This window comes from Atractosteus spatula, chromosome 9 (assembly GCF_055471065.1).
Source record: "Atractosteus spatula isolate fAtrSpa1 chromosome 9, fAtrSpa1.hap1, whole genome shotgun sequence".
NCBI lineage: Eukaryota > Metazoa > Chordata > Actinopteri > Semionotiformes > Lepisosteidae > Atractosteus > Atractosteus spatula.
The window spans coordinates 19,531,193-19,557,042 of record NC_142714.1 but is presented as its reverse complement, the minus strand read 5'-3'; the positions used below and the strand labels follow the sequence as shown (position 1 = coordinate 19,557,042).

General features: G+C 35.8%; 1 protein-coding gene across 1 annotated transcript in view; it reads right to left on the bottom strand.

Annotated features, from left to right (window-relative positions):
• Positions 1-5,317: 5,317 nt before the first annotated feature.
• LOC148828364 (proline-rich membrane anchor 1-like) overlaps positions 5,318-25,850 on the bottom strand; it is a 79,684-nt gene continuing 59,151 nt past the window's right edge. Inside the window, exon 4 of the mRNA XM_088925988.1 lies at positions 5,318-5,610. Coding sequence (XP_088782114.1) covers positions 5,511-5,610 — 100 coding nt within the window. The 3' untranslated portion in view covers positions 5,318-5,510. The remainder of the gene's footprint in view (positions 5,611-25,850) is intronic.

The window sequence follows — 25,850 nt, the reverse complement described above, 5'->3', positions numbered from 1 at the left end:
TGAATTTCAAGCACTGTGGGACAAGTATATATGTTCCCATTTACTGTGTGTAAACATAAATCTGTTGAATGTCAATTTGTTGTCACCCATTTGTAAAATATAGTTTTGGAAGCCATTTTTCTTGAGTAAATAGCTACACTGTTCTACTTTGTCTAATGAAAAAATACCCATTTGTCTCTCCTTAGAGGCAGGTTTGTCAATCCTCACTGGAGGTACGCCTGCAGCTTCAGGTTTCTGACAGATACTGTACTTTGTCATCCCACAGGAAATACCTTTGTTTTCATTTTAACTATTGTACCCCAAAAAACATAAGCACTCTCATGACAGATGTGTATTTCAGACAGTTTCAACAGTTTACAGATAATAGAATCGACCATTTTGAGTTATTATAAAAAATGTAGGATTGTAGAAGCTACTTCAAATGTATACTGTTTCTCTAAAAAGTGTTTGGAAAACAAAACTGACTACCTTTTTGTCAAGACCACTTTAGCTTAAAAAATCTCCTTTTTATTGTAGTAAGTCAATGGATGTATACAGAATGTAATTACATATGATAACTCACAATCTGTTTTTAATAGTACAATTTTATTTAAAACTAAAAAACTTAGCAGGGTGCAATTAAATTAGTTAAATGCACAATATACATGTTTAACATTTTGGTATGCAATGCATATATTGTGCAACAACCTTTAATTACCAAATATACATTAATGGCTTATTCCAGAAACATGACAACATTTATTTATTCTGATTGGTAGCATATCAACAACTCATTTTTATCTTTCTATAAACATATTTAATTTAATCTGTACATCTGACAGTCAAGAAGGCAGATTTTAAATCTTAATATTTACATTCATGCATTACTTTTCATACTATATTTTTGTACATAATATAATACACTTGTATGCACAGATGCTGGGTATACTGTAGGTATATGCAGTTAAATGTCACAATGCAAGGTCTGTACTTGCAATCTCAGTACAATTAATTCTATAGCAGGAAAACATGTTAGAAAGACATTATTTGATCTTTAGTGCTACACACATATACACAACTTTTAGCTCATGGCAATGTTTATGCAAGTAAGAGTGACAAGCACAGATAACAGGGGCAGGAAATTTGTAGTAACCTTTTGTTACTTTTCTAATCTTCTGAAATAATGACACATTTATTTTCAAACATATTTTTTTGAATCACTTTGAAGTCAATCCTTAATAATGATTCTTCACGTTGGCAACATATGCTGCAAGGATAAAAGGATGCACTAGCATTGTGTCTTGGGTTTAGGTGGTCTGCAAATAAGCCTCTGTCACTTACTGTTTTTAACATCTAGCATGAACATCTTGTCCTAAGGTTAAGTATAAGTAGACAATAAGTACAGAATTGAGGTGCTTTGTGAAGTACTGTACATAAAAGAAGGGAGACACCTGGTGTTATGTTGCAACCCTCAAATGCAAGTTATTTATATTGTACACTGAATAAAACATATACATGTAATTAAGGAACACTGAAAACAACCAGTAATGTGGTGTATTCCTTACGCTTATAAAGAAAGAAATATTTATGTTTTACAAATTTCAGTAGGTTAGGAGGAGTAAACACAGATTATTCCAAATATTTGGAAGCCAAGAAGAAAAAATCATATCGGATGGATGATGAGAGAGATTTACGTCTATAATCATGCTGTCTTCACTTGTGTCATAAAGAAGAAATAATAGAAGGTGTGTACAAAGTGTAAAGACTACTTAATTAAAAAAGAGGCAGGAAATTCCGGCCAGATATTAGTTTGGTGTTTTCTACCAAACATAACTTATAATACTGAAATGTTACAAAACAGATCCTTAATAACATGTTTTAATGATTTACAAAGAAGGCTGTCAGAATGCAATTTTGAAATCATATTGATTTAATACTTCTTATTGTGTAATAATAATCCTCCTAATTCAAGAACACTAAGCTTGATTATCATTCAAATTACAGACTGCTTGCAAAAGAAGGCCTTTTGTAGTGTTGGACTGGCTCCACACATTTACAGTTACATAAATCTCTGTAAAGATACAAGTAGTGTCACGAACAGTTCTTTCCGGGCCCTATGCAGACGACACAATCCGGGGTAGTGAGGAAACACTGGGGAGAAAAGCATGCAGGATTCGGGAAATAAAAATCAGGGGGGCATGTCCAAGGAGTGCCGGTGGTCGGGGAAGGTGTAGCGAGGCAAACAAATCCAGGGACGAGTCCAAAGAGATATCCAAAAAACAAGCAAAAGTCCATGGCCAGGCGATCCATCCAAGACGGGAGATTAAAAACCAGAACCAGTTCATGACCGGCAGGGGGAACGGGAACAGGCACAGAAAGTTAAAAGCATAACGGAGCCAAACACATCAGGACCCGGGCTCGCATGATACGGGGACCAATGCAGAGCCCTGATTAGTGTCAGCGTCTGGCTTTTAAGGGGGGAACTGAAAAGGGGCTGGAATAAGGAACAGGTGCGGGGAATGAGGCAAAACAAGGAAGGGCTGGAGCGCCCTTAAGAGGAGGCAGTTGTGATCATGACAAGTAGTAGTTATTTCTATAATGAGTAGTGGAAAGAAAAGACATAAGATTTCAGAGTTAAGATGAGACATCACTGTAAAGGAATCCATCTTTGCCCAGATAAAATAATTTAGAATTTATTTTACATTTCAGTGAATCTAGGGATTACAGCAAAGAAGAAGAGGAGCATTCTTCTTTTCTTCTGTACATGGGGCCTCTTGAATATCTGAACTGTATACAGTACCAATGACACAACAGAATCTCTGCTGCTGAATACCTGCATTTCTGATAGTTAATTTATATTTTTTCTGCAACTCTTTTTCATTTGGCAAAATGTCTTTAGACATTGATTTTCATTTTCAATATACTCATTTGATAAATCTAATTTCATTCATTTCTTTTTCTCTTACTATTAAACAGGAATAAGCTTTCCTAATGTTTTCTTACCTACAGTAATGATGGAGAAGCTTTCTTCGAGTCAACCAAGACCAAAGAAAAATGTAATACTTTAATTTACAAGCTAAAACTTGGAAAAGGACCATGCGGTCATGTGGTTTCTCCAACGTGTTGTCCAAAAGTGAGATTTTCCTAAAACAAAGTCAAGGTTTCAATGCACCGCTTCTAACTGTAGTCAAGAAGCCATTGTAAAGGAATCCATCTTTGAACAGTTAGAGAAAAGCCTAAATAAAAGGCTGTATAATCTCCTCCTTATTTTGTTTTTTAACTCAAAGAGTTTTTTTTCCAGTAGTAGGTAGGGACTTGTTCCAGCACAGTCCTAATCCTCTCTTCTCATGCAAAGCGCCACGTTAACAACACAGGTTTCTTCAGCAGGATTTGCAAAGCTTCTCCATCTGTACCAGGAGGAGCAATTTCACTTGGAAAGAAAAAGGATTAGCAAGTAATCATGTTAAGAACTTGACAGAGGACTTCCTACTTCATATTCCACTGCCTCGTTGGCTCCCTTAAGCTCCATTTTCATTTTGTCAAGAAGCAATATTTTGTGTCAGGAGACCCCCTGGAGCTCAGATTGCAAAATGCTAATAAGGTTGTGGGTTTCCCTCTAACTGCTTCTGAATTACCTATTAGTGGTGCCTGCTGGATGCAAGCAAAATAACAAGTGGTACACTAGTTCTAACAATATTTGCGAGTAGAAACACCTACTGTATTAACTGGAGATTAGAAAAACAGCATCACGTAAGGTGCATGAGCTAGGCAAAATGTGAAACATTACTTAGAATGTCAAAGCAATGTCACGTGAAGTCACTTTCATGTAGGAGCTGGACTAATTATTTATATTAAACCTAACCTAATTTAATAAAGATTGTCTTATTACACACTTAGGGCTTACCATGAAAGAGATACTAGGATGTGTTCATTTCATGTGTCTTGTGATAAAAAGATAGGAATCAAATGCTACATTTTTACACATTACTTATGTTTGACAGAGGCTTCAATGGAATTATGAGATTATTTCCTTTCTACTGAATTGAACTGCAACTTCTGCTTCCATTAGATTTAAATCCGTCGACAGGGCCCTGCTATATTAAAATGAGTATCCTTCAAAAACAGTAGAACCAATTACCTCACAGTATTTCTCTGCCCATGGTATACATCAAATACCACGGCTCTGGCATGTCTGACTGTATCAGGTCCTGATTCTGTTAAAGCTCCTTACTTTATATGACAGGAGCATTTTTTCAGCCATTTGCAAAAAGAGATTGGTGTATCAGTTGTGACAGGAAGAGGTGAGGTCGGCTATTATTTTATTAATTAGCTTAATATTTAACTCTTGACACACACATACACACACAAATTAATTTGTATCAAATGAAAGTACCAGTGAAATATTATGTTATTGGGGAGGTGCTAAATGTCATGGACCAGTCATTGATTTTCATTTCTTTTCATGGAACCAATCTGTCTGTATCAGAAATGCTTGTATAGGGAACCTGCAATAAATGGACATTGGATTTGATGTCTCAGCAAATGACTTAAATGAAATTTAATTATATACAAATTTACAACAAGACGAGCTGACCAAAAAATGTCACTCACACAAAAAAGAGTCCAATTCTAAAAAGTAGAGAGAGCAGATTATCCTTAAAAAAACAACGATAACATAGTAATGTATTTTAACCTAGTTTTCAAGGTGGCCCAGGATAAAAGTGAACAGTCTCAAGTCAGGTGTGAGTTGCTTGGATTATGGGTTTAGAGCTGAATTCAATGTGAAATAAAATGAGTGGTAAAACATAAAACAGCACCTTTTAGACACGTCTGCACTTAAAGCACTGTGTAGTTCCCTTTCACTACACCTTTGGTAACCGAAAGCATCCTTCGGCCATTTCAAATTGCATAGTCAGGGACACAAGCAATCCATTCCTTACATCTGGGAAATGTGTTTCTTTTTTTGGTATGCAGAATTCCAGAGGCCACCATCCACCTCTCTTCACATCACTACAATGATTCGTAGGGCAGGGAAAGAGGCATACCCCTTGAAATGAGGCTACACTGGGCTGCCATCTCTCCTGTCACTCATGCCAAATAACATTACTGAGTCGATGAAGCCTCAAAAGAAATGAAAATGAGAAAAAAAGGCAGAGGAATCTAAAAAGTTGTTGCATTCAACGAAGACTGCATGCTTGTTATTGTATTTTTTTTTTCTGCACGTCTCTTATTGCAGTCACGGGGACTGACAAGCTCATCCTCTGACAGTCACCAAGGCTTCACAGATGAGATGCCTTCCTGCTCTGAATATCTGATGTCTGCACTATATGTAAAGGATGCCCTGAGCCCCAAAGCACTCTCTTTCCAGCGGTTTAAACTCTTCCATTTCCTAGCAAAGCCAATGTGCGTTAAGCACGATCTTCACGTGATTTCAAAGTTCAGCCTCCCCCCCCCCACCACTGGTTGTTGGAAAGGAGTGAAAGTTGGAGGGGAGTGTTTACTGAGTTATCGTTCTTCTTCATCTCACAGTGCTACACCACGGCATTGTTGGCATCCAGGGCCTTATTGTTGCGGGAACTCATTGCATATTCCCCCCGGCTTGTTCCATTCTCCTCCTTTCTAAGTGGTTTCCTGAAATGAAATGGGAAATTGATTTAATCATACAGCAAACTTGCAGTTCTCAATATTTATATTCTAGATGCCAAAAAAAAAAACACCATTTGGAGACAATAAGCAGCTTCACACTTAAATTTAAATTGGTGTCGTTTTTTTATGTAAATTAATTTCTCCTCTATTTAAATCACATACTATATATGCTGTGTTTGGGTAAGTGTATACTGTATACTGAACGTGGGTAAGAGGTCACTGGTGTCACATACAGTAGAGTATTAAAGCAACCTTTTCCATTACATTTTTGAGACTCCTTTTGCCCTTGGTTTCCCTCCGCATGCTGTCTAGCTGACTGCTCAAGCAATCATATTGCACATACAGCTGCTGGAAATGAAATACTGTCGGCAAAAAGCTCCCATGTGTGAATCAAAGACGAGCCTAAGGGCATCCCAAAGAAGCTTATACAGTACAGTATGTTATTTCTCAAAGCACCTTTTATCACAGATGCCCTGTAAGAGACAGATATAGTACACATACTGCATAATAAGAAAGAACTGACAATCAGGAAACCTACAAGAATAAACTCCAGTCCTCTTTAGCATCTTACATACAGTATGTCTTTAACAAGAAGAAGTTATTTCCTCTCATGCTTTCTGATTTGAAATTTTTACTTTAGAGACGTTTAGAGAACCACCTGTAGGGTAAAAAAAAAAGATTATCTATTCCGAACGTTCCCTAAGAACTAGTAAGCTTCATAGACAGACGTTCGTGTGCAAGAAAAGGTGCTGCATGTTATAGCCATCTTGTCTGTCTTGTCATTCAAAGGCTTTTTGTTCACACCCCAAATTGAATTAATTGAACTGATATCTTAAATTTCACATTATTCAGACTCAGATGTTATTGCCTCATTTTAAGAGGGTTAAAAAAACCCGGTTACTTCTACAAACACAGTAGCACAAACAGTATGCATGCAGTGATCAACATGGAAAAAAAACAATGAAAAATATTTTTTTTATTCCTATTTCTTTACAAATTAAATGAAAGCCATAAATTAATGAAAGAACATGGCAACTGTCATTTTGGTATGAACACTGAAACAGAACATAAAGTTGAATCATTTTCATTGTGAAATTAGTTTCTGGAAATGTAATGGTTGAGAGATTTAATATAACAACGTACTCTTCAACCAGAAAGCATGAGGCCCTGACTTCTATTTGATTAGTGACTCAAGATATGTGACCCCTGGAAGACAAACCTCTAAATAACTTCCAAAGCAATTAAAACTCCAAAAAGCCAATGGAGATATATACAGGGAGACTGCACTTCAAAAAGAGTTACAGCACTGTCTGAATTGCTCTTTCACTCTCAGCAGGAAAATGAAAAAAGTCCCTTATACTACTGTACATTCATGAAATCTTTCTTTTTCATATACTAGGATATAATTCTCAGCATCACAATGTGACTTGCTTTTAGCAGAAGGTGGTGAAATGCAGCAGAGTGCAAAACAACATTGTATTTAATCACTTTATTTAATCATCTCTTCTTCTGTCAGGATGTCCTCAGCACAGTGTTCCAGTGCAGTGGTAAAGCAGGAGCAAAGTCAAAAAGAAACAAAAAAATAATAATTTTAATTAAAATTGGCTGAAACACAGATAAAATGTGGATCCTCACAAATCTTCCAAGAGAACAAAACAATGGCAAAAGCAACACTAGCAAATTCTTCAAAGTTCTGTCTGCTCTTTGACTGCAGTTAAATAATGCCTTTTTACATTCATTGATAGTTAAAAGTATAAAATTTAAATATCTTGACAAATTGTTTTTTGCCTCTCTACGTTGTGTAAAATACATTAGTCTTTTCAAGCTTGGTGTGTTTCAGTTTGTACCTATAGTTTACGTATATAATACTGTATGCTGCAGCTGTCTACATTAAATGGCATCTGTCAGGTGTTTGCCCAGTCTTGAATCTTATCTAAATTGTTTAGAATTTCATCTTCCCATTTTGGTACTGTCTGCAAACTTCACTAGTTTCCTATCTATACTAAAATCCAGATATCTATCATATTGTATGTGTATCATTTCTGAAAAAAAGTGTTAGTGTAGAACAATATGGGACATGCAGTGCACTCCTGCTCATCATAGTCTTGTCAAGACTGCAGATTATGTGGATCCTACTAGACAAACAGAGAGGGCAGCAAAAAATTAAGAAGCTTGTCACACACTGTACATCTCAGTGTCCTGTTCAAGCTGTTGTTGTTGCTTTCAAATGATGAACAATTATTCAGTAGGAATTCCTAACATCTTGGCCAGGGTATGTGCTACAGATGAACAGAGCTGATAAGTCTCTTTATTGATGCTTTAGAAACATTTGAGGTTACACCCTTTGCATTAGCTACAGGTAGCTTCTAAAAATTGAACAAGATAAAGATAAATCTCTGACCTTTTCAAAGGCTATGTCCTCAGTATGCAGCTAGTTTCCTCTGGGGAAAGTTCAAGTTTAATTAGAATTGGCAGAAGCCTATTATTAAGGGAAATGGATGGTTCGGGAAAGACAAAGTTCTGCAACCTGTTGAGTAAAAATCACCTTTTTATCAGGCTTGTTAATTTAAGCCTAATGATGCGTCCTTTCAGTAACTCTAAAAATTAAAAGGTCAGTAGAATTTGAGATCAATGGAAAAAAAGGAAACCAGTGGCTTGAGCTGATGAATCGTTCAATTAAAAGCACCACTTATGGTAATTTTCTTCTCAAGCCACCAAAGCCTGTCGAAAACCTGATAGGCAGGGCTTAATAAATTACAAAATTGATTATGTTCTACCAAACTCCACAGCACATTAACATTTTTTAATAAATAGCAGATAATTACTTTTAACACTAAGTTAAATTAACACTGGATGATTTGCTATGGAAGGAGCTTGGTGTACAGTATATGATAGATGGTTATTAGAAGTAAGCTGGTCTTCTATATATTTAACATTTCTATCTACAGACGATGTCCTTGTCCTTCTCTTGGATCACGGTGGTGTTGAGAAGCGGTTAATAACAATGGTGTGCCTTCACTGTAAAACCATTCAGGCAGAGCCAAATAAGACTGCCTTTACAGTGATGCCATCTGTCAATAGGAACAGCCAGCTCTAGCCAGAGTTAGAGGATTGCCTAATAAAAATGTCTCCATGTGTGATTTAAATTTGGATGCTATCTTGGCTCCTCTGATTTCCCTGGGGAAGGCAGCTTGAACTGCCATAACACTCAAGGTCCTTAAATCAAATGAAGAGACTGGACTTGAACCATATTTATTATAGCTCAGTTACACCAGAATATGCTGATGTCATTTGACCTTAAAGTACTTTAAAAGCATAATGATGACAAAGAACTGTTGTTACATACTATGCACACTTTTAAAAAAATACAATTTAAAGCAAATACCCTTTTGTTGTAATCTGGTTTAATAGCCCTGGTTTTGATGATACAGTAGATCATTGAATATCCATGTCCTAGTGAGGGAGGGTGTACTAGATTTTCAAAAACAACAGATAATCATATCAAAGGAAATTTTAATGTTTAATTTTTTACAGTATTAAAACTATTATATATAAAGCAAGGTGAACTTAAACACACTCAAATAGACCACATACAAGTTTATAGTATTGCAAAAACACAGTGTGGTTCAGTGCACATTACAGTACTTCAGCTTGTCTAATACCTTGAGTGTCAGGGTAATTAAACATCACTATATTATTAACAGTAAAATAAAGGAAAAAGTTATGAGGAACCAGAGCAAAGGTAGAAAGGTGCCTCATAAAGTATATATAAGAGGAAGAGCTAATACTCTTTGTCCTTAAGATGACTTACAAGGAGGTGAGGAGAAGGAACTACTAGTGATGGTAATATAGGAGATCTGTGAAGTTGGTCCATCCTACAAATAGCAAAAAATAATGACTCCCACCACATTCATTTGAGCAATGTTTAACACAACTATAGAATTGTTCTTAAGCTGCCACCACTGTGCTTGACTGTAGGGATGGTTTTAATGGTTTGTTCAGATATACCGTAATCCTTTGCATTAAAACAAAAATGGCCAAATATGTTTCATCTGATGCTACAAAGGATTTTGCCACATGTTGGAGTATCACTTAAATGCTTTGTTGCAAACAACACTGAACACTGTAGCCTTTTCAAAGCTGGTCTCATTAAACTGTTCCTAACCATTGTTCTCTTGTTCAGCTGCTCTGTTTGGAGGAACGACCATTCCAAGCAGTGTCTGGCTGGTCCAATAACTCTGCTAAAAATTCACCTGACCTGACTAAGAGACGTTGTGCAGACAAGTGTTTTTATTCTGAAATCATGCGAACCACAATGACAGCACACAGACAGAGGCCCCCATTTTTGACTAGTCAAAAGTAAACATTTTGTGCGCCTAAGTGAAAAAAGGTGTTTTCATTTATAATTCAACAAAATAGGACATCATTGGAAAGGCATTGTACATTCAGTGTGTGGAGATGTTAATTATCCATCCATTAACAGAAAACCACTTACTCCTGGTAGGGGTACCTCAGAATTAGATAGGATTATACTCTGGTTGAGACATCGGTTCATTGGAGGGCACACAATTGAGTGATAACAATTAACCAGAATATGCATGGGTGTGGAAAAAACAACATAGTACACAAAATAAAGCAAGTGACACAGAAGACACTTGCCACTAAATCTTAAAGATACTCTCTTACTTCAAATTCAGATGTGAAACAACACACAGACCAGATTACCGACCCAACACAAAGATTAACTCCAAGACATTGAGTGCCAGACTAAATACTGTAAGCTTGTTGGACAGGTAAGCATCCATTTCAACCAGATCTGTTTCAGTTTCTGTACTGTAAATACATGAAAATAAGTGACACTGTGGATCCACAGCAGGTAAGACACAAATAACCAATACAGAAATTAACAATGGAAATTACAATAACAATGGAAATAAAAATGCACAATAAAATGTCCTTTTAATATTTTCCAGGATGCAGATGAAAAAAGAAGAGAATAATGAATAACAAATGAGATACTGAGAGACCTCATCAGAGGTCATGAGACGAGGGTGTGCCACAGTCCTTCAGTTCAACGTCTGTTAAAAATTATCCATGTATATGGAGTGCAGCACTGTAGTGCCCCAGAAGATGCAGTCCTGTATAGTCCTTAGGGCCCTAACAAATTCCCTGCAGTGAAGAACATGACATGGACCGTGAAATGTGCTTTTTGTGAACTACACTGAAAAAAAATGTTTTTGTTATTATGTTATTTGTTTTTAAGCGCTTATTCATCTCAATCTTTGCTTTCAGGAAAGTAAAGGATGGGACTGTATTCTTGTAGGGACCAAAGGCAAAATCAACAACTCTTTTTGCTCCCCATCCCCAAATTTGAACTCTGCCTGCAATGTAGAGATCTCAACTTTGTGGAAATGAATTTGAATGGATTCATTGAATGGATTCATTTCCACACATTTTGGATGTCCAAAATACCTCTAAGGTTCTATAAGGTGGAAAATGTCTTAGTTTGCTCAGGATGTCATAGTCCTAGACAGAACATTTGGAAGCAAATGGAATGTTCAAAAAGCACCAGTTGTTTAACTGCACTTACAGTGTATGGTTACTATTACAAGGGTCTTGAAGTAGAGGATGACAGTGGGAAGGTGGATAAGGATGAAGAGGATGGGTACATATTCAAGTGAATATAAATAGGCTACACCAAAAAGGTAAGCACAGCAGAGTCTAGACAATTGCTAATTTTAGAACTATTTATAAAATGTTAAAGTCCCAGACAATTTTAAGCACTTTTTTTTTTAACAAACTGGCATCTTTCCCAGCCTGCCCTGTGACCAGATTAGGATAGGCAGCCTGGCACAACACTAAATTAATTACTGTAGTGGACAGCGTGAGAGCATTCCTAAGCCAAATTCTTCACGTCGATTGTGACATTTATTCAATTGAACTGCAGTGTATCATTACTGCTTATAAAAAAAACATTGGTAAAAAGTTTTTGAAGCTTTGAAATTCTAAGGATGGGTGAACCTCTACCATTTTGACATTGTGTGGCAAAACAGATGGGTATACTCATGGCAGAGATATACAGTATACACCATAGCAGGATGTCCCACACGTGACTTAAGGAAGCAAGGACTGTGATCTTTTAATAACCAATGTGGCATATTACTGACAACAGATACAAAAACAAAGATGCCTGTAAGAATGCTATCATAATCAACACTATAACTGCAACCCTGCCAGCATGTTGCCTTAATTTTCCACATTTTAAGTGCTCTGTCATTCATTTTTGTGGACAGAGCCTCTCTATGCTCTTATCAGTGTTCCCCTCTTATGGAAGTCTGCTTGATTTGTTTCCTCTCATGGCTTCACTCCATATCTGCACTAACCACTGTTCTCTAAACTAATCAGGTACTGGGGTATTCTACCGGACTCAATCTGGTCTGTTCTTATTTTGAGAATGTTCCTGGGTAAGATTTAAATACACACAGTGCATATGACTGCACAATCTTCTGTAGGTGGTGGGTAGACATAACCATAACCATAACCAAACATAAGGCAAGAAATCAGTGATAAATGTTGGCTTTTCTATCCTGTTAAGAGTTCATATTGATTATAGCACAGTGAAGACTGTAAGCAAATGTTACTAACATAATTTTATAAATTAATGTTTATTCTAGTTAAATAAAAATAATCTGTCAATAACCCATTGTTTAAAAATCTGAAATAATGTTATTTCCAGCAAAAAAAAATGTTAATAGCTGATGGGTTGCTGTATACAATGAATGACATTAATGAATCCTGAAACCGGACCCACATGATGCATATCAGACCGTAAATATTTTAATTGAAGTCAGTATAAAGTCTTCCTGGCATCCAATAAAAGAACAGTGTACGAGGAGGCACTGTCAGGAACTGTGTGTATGATTGTATGATTTTATCAGATGCAAGATGTTTGATAAAGTCAGATTGATTTCAACTGAAGTTTGTGAGGAGTTCAAATTCAATTTTTGCTCTTCTATGCATAAATTCTCTCTGGCTACACACAGTGCTGTGAGTATCTTTTCGAGCACTTTGTGTTTTGACACAGACAGATTTTTTTCACTAGGTGTTGCTACAAAATCTGCGTCAGTGTTTTGGGGACCTCTTTGGAGGGATGTGCCAGCATTGTTGTAGGCCAAAGCATTAAGTAGGCTATTCTTTTATATTGGTTGGCTCATTTTGCCACTGTGAAATGACTTTTTGTTTCAACTGCATCCCATAGAACATGATTGTCATTGAAAGAGCTATGCCAATTCTAAAGGTAAAGAGCCAAGGATAAAATCAAGCAGCTCCTCCAGTTCATCTTGAAAATGTTCTATTCACTTCATAATAGGAGTTACCGCAGAACTGGCATGACATGGTTTACATGTTTTTAGAAATCTGCAGAAATTTGTACGAGTAGTAACTTATGATATTACAGTATGTCAAATCTGGAGTAAACCAAAAAGAAAAAGAAAAACCTTTGACTGATGGGTTAAACACAAAACCATACTGTGACGAATGCTGTGTCCACGATGGAGAGGAAGGACCCTGTGCATTATTCAGAGAGTTTTGGAGGGTCGGTGAAAAGGGTAAAAGGGAGAGGAGATTGATGGCTACTTATCCTAGATGCTGGACTGAAGTCGAAGTTGAGGGACGAAGGGGCAATATCAAAGGCAAGAGGTTTAGTCAAGAAGAGAATTTCTTAGCAAAGAACAGCGAGGAAGGAGCTCCTAGAAAAGAGTCTAATACCAAGCGGCGACCTGAGGGTAGTGAGGGTTTAAATATCCCGGGAAGTGGAGGGTGCGGTCATTAGTGTGGTGTCGTGGTTAGATAATTGATCAGCGCCCTGACGCTTGCTGGAATTACCCATAGCTGTGGCCTGATTAGCAAGAGGTCGCTTGCAGGATAGAATACAGCTGCTGTTGGACGTGACACTTTCTGTACAAGATGTCCAGTGACATAAATGCCAGATGACTTTGATCTGTCAAATATATTATATATTAAAAAATATATCAATAAGTTATTACAAAAGTATGGTAAGTTAGCAAAAAAGTCAAGTTTCAGAAACCATAATACATTTCTTATTCAAAATGTGTAGATTTCAAATATTTCTACATCATCACTCCCCTTTATGGAGATTTAAATATTCCTTTGTAGTGCGATGAACGCACTCTGCTCTCAAATAACTTACCATGCTAACGTTTTTTTTCATAGGAAATACAAACTGCTAGCAAGTTTAGAGGGAGACTTTAGTCCACATGAATTCCAATTAATCATTAAGCATCATTTATAGTGCACTGTATGATGCCATTCTAAAATCAATGTCATGACCTCTAATGCTCACATTATGCCATGCTACATGTTTTGTGTAGCACTTATAAAGAGATTATGAAGTCATTATACAGCAACATTCAAATAAAGTGTTACCATATTGGGTACCATACATCAAATCTGATGTCATCCAATCAAAGAATAAACTATATTTTGAATTATTATAGTATACATAGCGTAGCAACTGCTGAGAAAGAAAAAAGAAAGACAATAACAGCAACAGCAATGATATCCTTAACTTTGCTTTTAAACAGTACTGCAACGGACCAAGGCAAATCTCTACTGGGTCATCTCTGGGCTGTTGCTGAGCTATAATCTGGGTAAAAATGTAAAATAGTTTCTCTAGCCAAGTGAGCAAGGTAGGATCAGCAGCTTTCATTCAAAAGGGGCTGTCAGTGTACTGGGAAATCATGATTTTCAGGAAAGTAGTGTCCATGTATTCTAATCACTCACTTCCATGATGAAGTCCCATTGTTCTAAATTTAGAAACCACATAAGGATTCCTTTTTTTCAAGAATCCTGCTATAGAGTAATGTATACAGCTGTCTTGATTCTGGAAAACCCACTATACAAACCTTATTATACTAAATGGGAGTGATTATCTTCCTTTTTAACCTTTTACTCCGGATTCTCAATCTTTGCTGTCTGAGTATTCAGTACTTTCATTTTTTAGCCAAGACTGCATCCAGTGGGAAAGTGGGTAAAGAATCAATCAATGTTTCTTAACACAAAACCTTGCTTAAGCACACTTTGTAAAGGTTTTTCATGGAGCACTTTACAGAATTATATAGCAGCTGACCATATTGTACAGCAACAGTAGCCCATGTGGGAACGGAGGAGAGGAAAACACACACACCCAGTGGGAGAAATGAAACCTCTGGGGGTCCGAGGTTCATGGGTTCTCCCCCTCCAGGCAATGGGTTCCTGGTATATTAGAAGAGCAGATTTTTTCAGTGTCTCTGCCATCTGCACGGGCCATGAACACAAACATAATGAGAAAACAAATGGAATGAAAGAAAAAAATGAATAAAACGTATAAAAAACATGCAAAAAGATGTGACCTGCAATAGGCTGTTAACAGTTTATCTTCATTGTGTAATAACTTTTATAAATCTATTCTTTTATTTTTACAAACCCTATTACATATTAGGCTAATAATAATAAAAAAAAGTTATAGTGAACTGCATACACCTGACTTAAAATTGCAATCCAGAAGTCCTGTGTCTTTTGGAAATGCCAGGTGAATTAATATCTTGAAGTCCCTGCCACACGATAGTGAACTCATAGTTGTCGGTACTTTATCCCTGCTGAGAAAAATAATCATAAAACAGCTGTGCTCTAGAACAGCTCATCCGAAAAACAGATTTCAGTCTTAACCACCTGGTTTCTTCATGCTTGACTAAATATGATGTTAAAGTTAATGCTTTGTGGTAAAATCTAAGGCACCGCTTTTGCTCAACAAATGACAGTTTGTTTCTCTAGTGACTAATAAAGATGCCAAATCATCCAGTAATGGAAAACTTTCCAACATAAAAGCATTTTTATAGATTCCTTGATTAAAACCATCTTTCTTTATATGGCTGTTTTTATTTGGGTTTGATTAAGAAAGAATGACAGTCTTCTTTAGATCTTATATTTCACAGCAGCCAAAAATGTACAAATGATGTGATATAAACCCCGTGCACTGGGTTTTATTCATTAAAAATAAAAAAATACAAAATCTTATGTGTGTACTTGGTTTTAAGCACTAGTTCAGAAATTGTGACACAAGCTTACTCAGTCAAAAAAAGTATGTAAGATCCCTGTGCAAAATCAATGTTTTTCCATTCTGCTTTAAATATAATGTTATTTCTCAATTAATATCCTTAAGTACGTGATTATCAGAATAGAATACTTAAAAAAACAGCATATACCTTAGAATTAGACATTAATCAAGTCTGAAGTGATGAAGCCTTAGGAATAGAATTGAAAGATTGAGACTTTAGCAATTAATAAACATTAATTACTGAATCATTTAATAATCATTGTAGTTTTACAGTTTGCTTTCTGTGCTGACAAAACAGCCAAGGCCATCTTGGAATTTGCTTATATAACTCCCAGAGCCTAAAAATTGCTTTTCAGCACAAAATCACTGTCAGCACTGTGCAGCTTGATGAACTACTTCAGCAGAGCCTCTGACAGGCAGCAACAGCTGAGGAGTGAAGCCTCGATGGCTCAGGAGCTCACACAAAGAGCCTAGGCATGGACAAGGGTCCTAGCTTGACCTTGTATTTCATTTTGCATTTATTTCTAAAAACAGATTGGCAGGACCATATTGAGACACACGGAACATAATATGATCCATGTTGAAAAGAAAAAAAAGAAGACCTGAAGAAGGCTCCACAGCCGAAACGTTGTGTTTCCTTTCTTTTCTTTTCCTTTCTTTTCTTTTCAGCATGGAATAAACCCACTACCTGTTCCTTTGCAGCCTACGCATGCTGACACAGCTACCTATATGATACTGTATGTCTATAACTGTTAGAATTCAATGCACAACATTAACACTTGCTGTTACTAGACTTACTCAGGGCTGAAATACAGTAATAAATATTGTCCAATGTACACGTTGTTTGATGTCATGACATTTCATAACATCAAACTAGGAGAAACTTTTAAGAACACCGAAAAGCAACTATGATTTTCTACACCAAAAGACAAGAGGTATCAAATATGTTAATTATTCTTCAGAATTTGAAACTTGAATTTAAAAAAAAAATGAAATCAAGATCTGTTTTTAGTTCTTCTAGGACATTCAAACATTAAATCATCCATGTTTTAAAAATTTGACAGCACAGTCAAATTTTAACTTTTAAAAGAGAAGAATTATTAACTAATGAAATTGGCTAAACAGTATTAGCAGAAAATTCTATTATATTGGGATAATCAATAGAGAACAACAATAATTCAAGAACTAATGAGAATGTAATCTATGGTATTCTAAAATTCTTTTGAATTATCCAAGTAAAATAAAAAGGAGTTTTTTAACTTTGTCACATTTAGAAAAAGCAATAGTCTCAAAATTGGCTTTTAAATTAAAAAAAATCCTTATATTTTTGCTGTCGAAAACATGCTGTCGTTGACATATTTGTGTGCTTAAAATAAATTCAAAACAGACTCAGCTATTTTATTTTACCTAGGGATAATGTTTTTGATTCTGATGTTTTCAGTCATTTCTAAGCGAGTCATGAAATTTTAAGTAGCGTCACTAGGTTGTGACTGAGTTCCTGTTTTACTACAACACATGCTGCAATCTGATTAACATTCAATATAGAAGGTGAATATCAATCAAACAGAGATAATGTGTATCCTAAATGAGGAGCCTCTGTAACAGCTGATCAATTCCCTTGTGTTAACTTTTTTTGCCTTTCAAATTTATACTGCAAGGTGATTTTTATGAGAAAATGATTGGATGGTATTGGCATAAAGCAGTAGAACTGTTAGTACAGTATGCTGTCCTGTAATTATCCTATCCTGTAATGCCTACAGATATGTAATGATTATAGGGGAAAGTGCTGGGATCAGTTTGTAGCAACAAAGACAATTTCACACGAAGCTAAGGCTCACAACTGGAAACTCTCAGAACCATATGGTGGAAGGGGCATAGCATGCCAGACCTGGGGCTGGGCACTGTCTTTTTAAGGGCTGGTCTGGGGATAGCAGGAGCAATTCACTGCAGACAACTGCCTTCCTGAGCAGATGCTCGGCTCTCTGAATTGGAAAGCCGGGGAACAGACTGCTAAACACTTGAGGTGAGGCCAAATCAGAAAAGCTTGCTGGCATGGGGGCCAGCACTAGTCTGCTCCTGCAGGGAGGGGAAATTGGTTACAGGAAAGAAAAAATATTGCACCAAGTCTAAAAATACCTCTTATTGACTAGTGCCAGACCATTAACAATAAACAAATACCATTCAATTAAAGCAATACCTGTTTTTTATTCTTTATTTTTTTTATTCATTCAAGACTGGTCCAGTAGAATCGAGGAACACTATGCCTTCAACAGATGTTACCAGAAAGTATCTATATTATATTAATTTCCTAAAGCCTAAGAACCTCACTGAACATCCCTGTATACTAGCTCAGACTACACCTCACAGTACAAGATTGGATTAGTAAGAAATGACACACCACTGAAGAAGTAATTTTGTACATAGACACTTTGTGTTTTGTGTATGCACAGTATGTGATTGTCTTTTTATAATTACTGTACAGTACATAGTCAGTTTTAGTAAATAGCCAATAAATAACAATCTGACATAAAATCCTTTTCTGGGGGATAGAGTGGAGAGGCGGGGAAGTACTACAACCAATATAGAACAAACCACTGTTTTTTGGCAGCAGGAGACTGTAATTCTTAATGTTATGACATTAACCTGCCTGTGGAAATTTACAGTAGATTAAAAGGATCCTGGCCTATGCTCACATAATCTAAGAGGTTGAACAAGCATGTGACTCATCTATATCTAGATGGTTTTAATAAATAATTACATATTATATAATAATAACAACAAATAATTAAAAAATATATTGGATTCACATTTATTATATACCCACTCAGCATGAAATTGCTTCAAGACCCAACTATTCAGCCTTTGCTTTTGTATCTGCTTGGAATAGAATGAGAGCTGTAGACATACTGTACACTGCCTGCAGAATCATTTGGCATTATTTGTAAGCTCCATTGTGCTTGACAGGAGAGGTAGTTCTGATTGGAGAGAAGTCCACCTCTCAGTGGTGTCACCTGTGAAATTGCATGTCCTCACCAATTCTGCCTGGCCAGTAGTTTAGTCAAATCTCAATTAATGAAACACCGAGATTAAATTATATGAAAGCTTGCTTGGCCTAAATCGCCTCGCTGTAATAGGTGTCCTGACCATAGGGACAAACATGAAAGGACCTCCCTCACTTCGTGATTAATGACCCAGGGGCACATTGTCCCGACTGAGACATGATGTTGAGATCGTTATACTGTACATACTGTAGGACACCGAAAATGGGCAAGATTAGGATTTGACCTGTTCTTTTGCTTTTGTTTAAAACTCAATTTTTTTTTTAAAACTTAGATTATCCACGTTATAATCAGAAATTGAAATGAATTTGCACTCCTGATGTCTGGGCCATTGGGCTTTGCACATGTAGGGACCTGGGAGCCCCATGTTTTCCTTTTTAATTAACTAACATTAATGGTACCCTGTGTGTGCTAAGACTCTTTAATGGCATACAGTAGCTCTTTCTCTGTCCACACTCCTTTTCCTTTAAAATGCACCAAAGATATTTACAATCTGCAGATTGCAGATCTTTACAATCTGTCTCTGGAACAGATCATTATTGAACATTCAATAAACAAAGAAAAACATAACAGCCAAGGATCACTGTAATGTTAAAATAAAAGAAACAGCAGAACTGCTAACATGATAGGATCAGACGTGCAACTGTTGACCTGCTATACCACTCGCACTACACTTCAGATTGAAAGGATTTCAACACCCATGACCAATATGATGTTTTTTTGTGTTGTTTGGCTGGAAATCTGTTATTTATTTTATGTATTATAACTGGAGCCCAGCTCATGTGACTCTCCATTGCTAATACTATAGAATACACAGTGTTTAAATAAAGATTGTTTTAGTAATTTACAGTACTGTGCCATAAAATTAACAAATGGTGCAATGTTAAAAATTAGAATAATAAGAAAAACCCTTGGCAAGGAAATCTGATCCCCAATATAAGATCTGCAGGGAGCTGCATCACATAGAATCTCTGGCTGTCTTCATGCTGATGAATTATATTGCCACTAATTAAGAGTGTAGTGTAAATGCAGTAAAATGATCATCAAAAATTAACATCTGCTCCACATCATGCAAAATGACCTTGTATGTTTCACCAAAATGTATTTTGTGGCAGCACAGGATTCTTTGTAGAAAATCCTAGATTGTTTTACCTGAAAAAAAAAAACAACTTAAAATAATTCTGGCTTCACAAATGTGCACAGGATTAAACAAGAGTTGCTGTTTTCATGAACAACATAACAAACTACTAAATCACAGTAAGAAAACTATGACTGTTTCTCATTAAAAAGCCTCATTTAACCAGAAAAAATACCTGCAACCAAATTACCAAAGTGGGGAAAATGGCCTTCAAGTTATAACTGTTGTTATATTTTTCAACAAACAGTACAGTTTTATAGCTTGCAGATGGAAACAACAGAACGGATCCAACCTCATACCCAGGAGAAAATCCAGAGGATGATTAATAATTTTGCTGAACTGATATCCAGTGAAGACAACAGCTGTTAATTGTCTTTAAAAGTCAATGCCACCCCAAAATAATCTATGAAAATGAGGAACACAGTCCATACAAGTACAGTACTTACAACAATTATTTTTTTCAAAACACTTATTGTACTGTATATCTGATTTAATTGCAACATTATTTAATAGTGCTTAACTCATTCATGTAAAATCTACTGTACATGTCTACAATGCTTATTTTACTTGGTCTTTCCTAGAAAGTATTATGAGACACATTATCCTGTTATTAAATAACACATTAACAACCATATACTGTATACAACACTGCATTTTAAAAAGATACAGTTCAATAAGTACAGTCATAAATGACATCTACTTGTATCTCAGATGTTGTGTCTCACAACATTTCTCATCGCTGAGAAATGTACAGTATCTTTAGAGTAAACCAATGAGTTTTCAGATATGCATCATTCTCACCTCAAAAATCTGTCTTCAATTATAGTGTATGGGTTTGACAGTGTGCTCCAAAATATGTCATGTTGCGGGATGAATATTTTATACACATGCTTTTTTCTTTGATGTTTGCTGGTACATCTTTTGATACATAAAATTAAAATTCAAGAGTGCGTAAAACAGCATAAATCAAGAAAATATCCAAGAAGTAATTTCTACAATTCCACCTCAATCAGTGTCGATCAGCTAAAATATTCATTCCAAACATTGCTTTGCATTTATTTTGAGTGAAGCAGTTTCACTGTAAAGCTTGTAACATATTTGTTTGAAGGCAGAGTGATAGATTTTCTGCCATCTGCTCTCAAGGTCATTTGACAAGACCATGAAGAAGCGCTAATTTGAGCTAAGAAATAAATGTATTTCTGCAACACTGTGAGCATCTTGCAGGGGTTGTAATTACTGTACACAAAAGGCATTGGAATATCATAAAGAATTCAAATTTATATGGGAAATGAAATATCCAGTCAAAGCTTTCCAGATCTAATCTGTGACTTTCCTATCATCTCATTTCCCAGTCAAAACTTTATTGCGCATGTCTGTTTGAGTTGTGCATGGACATTATGCAATATAGGGCTGTATATGTTCATAAAAATAAAAACCTTTTATGGGGATAATATATAGCAAAGAGCAGTTTGTCTGAGTGGGTGAAGACATTTAAATTGGGACAAATCAGACATAATAATGGTCCAAACCCTAGGAGGTTAGGTATAGCTGTAAATGCCATAGGCATTGAGTAAACAGATTGGATCATTTTGTGTAGACACACACATTTGTGCTATTTACAGATCAGCATATAATATGTTGAGAACATCATGAATACTTAAAAAACAAAATGATTTATGCATACTGGGTCTCTTGAGCGCCAACTAATTAACACACATGATAGATCTGACATCTGTAATGAATTAGTGCTATGTTATAACAAAATCAGGATCATTCTCCCAGACAATAACAAAACTAATGATAAAAACCCCAGTATTATGGATCATGGAAACTGTATTTTGGCACTGGCATTTTTAATTTTCTACCTTAAAGCCAGTCACCACTAATAACAAGGATCTCTGCACAAAAAACATGAAACCCTTACTTTCAGTAGGAAACTAGGAAATTCACCCCTTTTCGTGATAATGCTTGACCCTCATTTAGTACAACAGGCAAAGGAAAAACTGTAAAGAGCTTACTAAGGCTCCTTGTAGTAAACCCTAGAGTAAGCCCTGTGTAACTTTTGACTCTTCATATTTCTAATGGAGTAAAAACGTGATCATTTCTGATAACTGAATGTCTTCAAGACATCCAGCTCACATAGTGTCTGTATCTTTTTTATCTTACAGCCATGGAGCATCTTGTTTCAAGTAGGACTCTCATTACTGATGAAAAATAACAAGGTTTAGGGATCAGGTTTTGTGATGTTCACTTACTGTATCTCTTGAGCATTGAGGAGAACCATCCTTTATATTGCTATTGCAATGCTTCTGAGATAATGAGGATGAGGTATTTGATCTACAGTAGAGGAAATTCTGTAATCCATATAAAGAAACAATCACAGGAATCATTTATCATATAATGATCTTACATTTTCTTGTTTTCATATAGCAAAATGTTTTTAGCTCAGGTTTGTTTTTTGAATTTGAACAGCCTACACCTATAGATCCTAGTTTAATTCTCCTACAGCAGTGCTACTTTTCAGTGTAGAACAAATCTCCCTTAATCTTCCCATTATGAATTGATTAAACATTTGAGCCCTGGTCATGTTATCATGCAGTAAAAGTGAATTTATCTTCTATAATCCTCATAATGATGTGTACTATACAGTACAGTACATCCATTTGTACAGATATTTAAACTCAAGATCACAATCAAGATTATCCAAAACTGTCATTTTTTTGTAAAACTGTGCAGAAAAGATGTTGCTATTGAAATCTTCTAAAAGCAATTATATAGAAAATAATTTTCTATTTTTTGAAGACAAAAGACAGGTGGAGAGACACAGGTAGAAAAATGTGCAATGTGTTAATGTTTTCTTGACATACTGTACTGTTAGCCTTAGATCTTCATAGACTTATCAGGCGCTTAAATAGGAGAATAGGTGACAGTTTTGCCTGTCTGAATGACAGCTGGCTGGAAGCAGTTTGCAGAGTAAGTCTTAAGATGCCAGCACTCACAGAAAAACACCCTGAGCTGATTTTGCTTCAAGGCATTATAGTAACCCATTGTTTTATAATTCACTGGAAGTTGTTGCATTTTTACTATGAAAACCCACAGAAGAGGTTCTATGGGACTGTATATAGTCAGGTTTTTAAACTGCGCAACCCCTTGCACATTTGTTATTGATTTACCAAATCCTAATCCTGGTCCAGCTTCGACAGCAGCTAAAGTCTCAATTATACTGTATGCGTCTCTCATTGGGACTGTGTGCAGCATATAGATTGCAAGCTTTAATGTGCTAAGTTCCAAGTTAATTACCACACAGTCTTAATTTCTTCTGTGGTCAAATACTCTTTTGTGGAATATAAACAATAATTCATAGTTTATTTGTGACTGTATGTGTGTTTTTTTCTGGCTTGGGTCTTATTTCCAGAGTTTAAAATTCAGGCTATGGATCTTACCATGTCAAAAAAAGTTTCACATATTTACCAAATTGAATGATGTCACTCAAACATCATTTACAGCATGACTGCAAAGTTGTCATTTGTTCACAACAGTTCCAATAAGCCATAATTCAAAATGGCTATCGTTTTTTAATTACAAGATACAGTATTGCTCTAATTTGTTTTGACTCTCCGAGAAAAAAAGCAGCTGCACAATTGGTCTGATTATTCTCAGGACAAAAAAATATCTGATCAATTTTTTTCCAGCGTATATATTAAGTATAGTGCTTTAAAAAATGTGTCCTGTTTAAAAGTGTCAAAGAAATTATGGGGTCATATAGACACCCTACAGTACATCTTCATCAACAAAAACTGCAAAAACACCTGTTGTACTGTACCTGCATGTCAGAATGCCAGCCCTTTTTTATAATGGTTTTTAGTGCCATCAGGATTCTATTTTGCCAAGTCACTTGTCAAATAATTGCATTACATTCTCCTGCCATCACAAAGGATTTTTAATTCCCATAGTTCTTAAACAACAAGCGTGGTCAAATACATATTTAGAAACCACATTCTACAGCTACAAATATGTTCATTTTCTACAACTCTTTTCAAGCTAATACCGTACAAAGAAGCTTTTAACAAGCTAGTTAAAGACAGAAGTACATTTAATTGTGCCAAGCTTAACAAGAGGATGGAATTTCATGTTATGGAAATTAATTCCAACTCCAAGATATTCCAAGATAGGTCTTTGATAAGTAAGGCACTCAGGTCTCTCATGAATCCCATATACTGTATACCACGATGTTAACTTTAGGCATGTGTGGTACAGCTCTAGATCTAAAGGGCTGCTGGGCACAGACCTTCTTTCCAGCTCAGCACTTGATGACCATCTTAATGATGAGCTTTCAGCAGGACGAAGAACACCTGCAGACACACACTCTTGCACTGAAGTTGGAACACGCACTCAGATAAACAGTAGTGTAATATACTGTGCCTAAAATTCGTAGGTAAAAAGAAAAACAGAGGTACAGCTGGAGTTGGTTAGGAATTCATGTTCCAAGCAGTAAGAACAAGGAGCTATAGTATATGTACACACTAAAAAGTAATACATAGTACTGATTTAATTGAAATAAGGTAAAATTCCTTGTAAGAAGACAGATGCAGAGCAATCTGGTATTATACAGTATCAATCCATCTATTTTCTATCCGCTTCTTTCAATTCAGGGTCGTGGGCAAGCAGGAGCCTATTCTGGCAAGCATCGGGTGCAAGGCAGGGTATTATATGGTATAATAAAAATTCTTACTGCAAGGCAGCATAAGTACAGTGGTAGATTTTCTGTAATTGTTTGTTATTGTGTTAAAACACAGGAGCTAGAATTAGTTTCTAAGCATCAGTGATTATAATATAATTTAATAAAGGTTCATATAAAAGCCATTAAAGAATGAACTTAATGATAAAATGGCTCCCATGATAAGCTATGAATTAAATATATCAGCCTTGCTACACTGAACATGTTCATTAGCAGTAAATTAGATGCAGCTGGGTTATTCATTAAGCTTTTCTCTGTTTTTAGTCTTTTAGAGCAAAACAATAATTTCCTGTTAAAGGAGATTGAATACAAAACATCAATTTTCTTCATTTTGTATCTAAACACATTTTGGTGTGCAGACCTGCATTTTTAAATTTTTTAAAACCGACAGAAGTTATTCTGATAACAAAAGGGATTTTGTTTTATTAACCCTCGTATAAGGAATATTTTAAAGCTAATTACAACTGCAGTTCTCAATTTTAGTCATTTGTGATTAAAAGTATTACAATTTATCTGATATCATGTTGCGAAAGCCTCAGATTAATTTGTAATAAAGAAAACCTGGGCTTACATTACATTATTATATCTAACATTCCACCAGTCACAAATGTACAATTGTATCAAGAAATTATCTTTAAAAATAAAGTGAACTTAAAATAAATAAAAAAAAACATAAAGAAAATTAAAGAGACTGCACCAATGTTTTTTTGTTTTCTTTCAATCATGAAGTCTAGTGATGTGGATTTTCTTTGTTGACTGCATGATCTGAAAATCTGTTAAGCCACAATAATGAAAAATTCCTTTTCTTTTAGAAGGTTAACCTCCTAAGAAGAACATAGAGTAACCACTCCCTGCCAAGCAGATCAAAATTTCTTTATGAATTGAATTGAGGAATAGATCTACAGTAGGTTGAGCAGAATGGGGCACCATGAAATGAAATACACTCGGACCAGAGCACCTGTATAAGGGAACATTGGTTTACAATTTCTGGACCAGATCCAGGTTTCTGCACCAGGTGTCAACCAGTGATTCATCAACATCACATCCATCATCAATCTGCCTTTACTTAGAGGTGTTCCATTCATGTACAGTACAGATCAGGTCCAATGTTACTTATCTTGTGAGATTAGGTTTCAGGAAGGCACAGCCTCTAACTCAGAAAGAAATCCTCAGCAA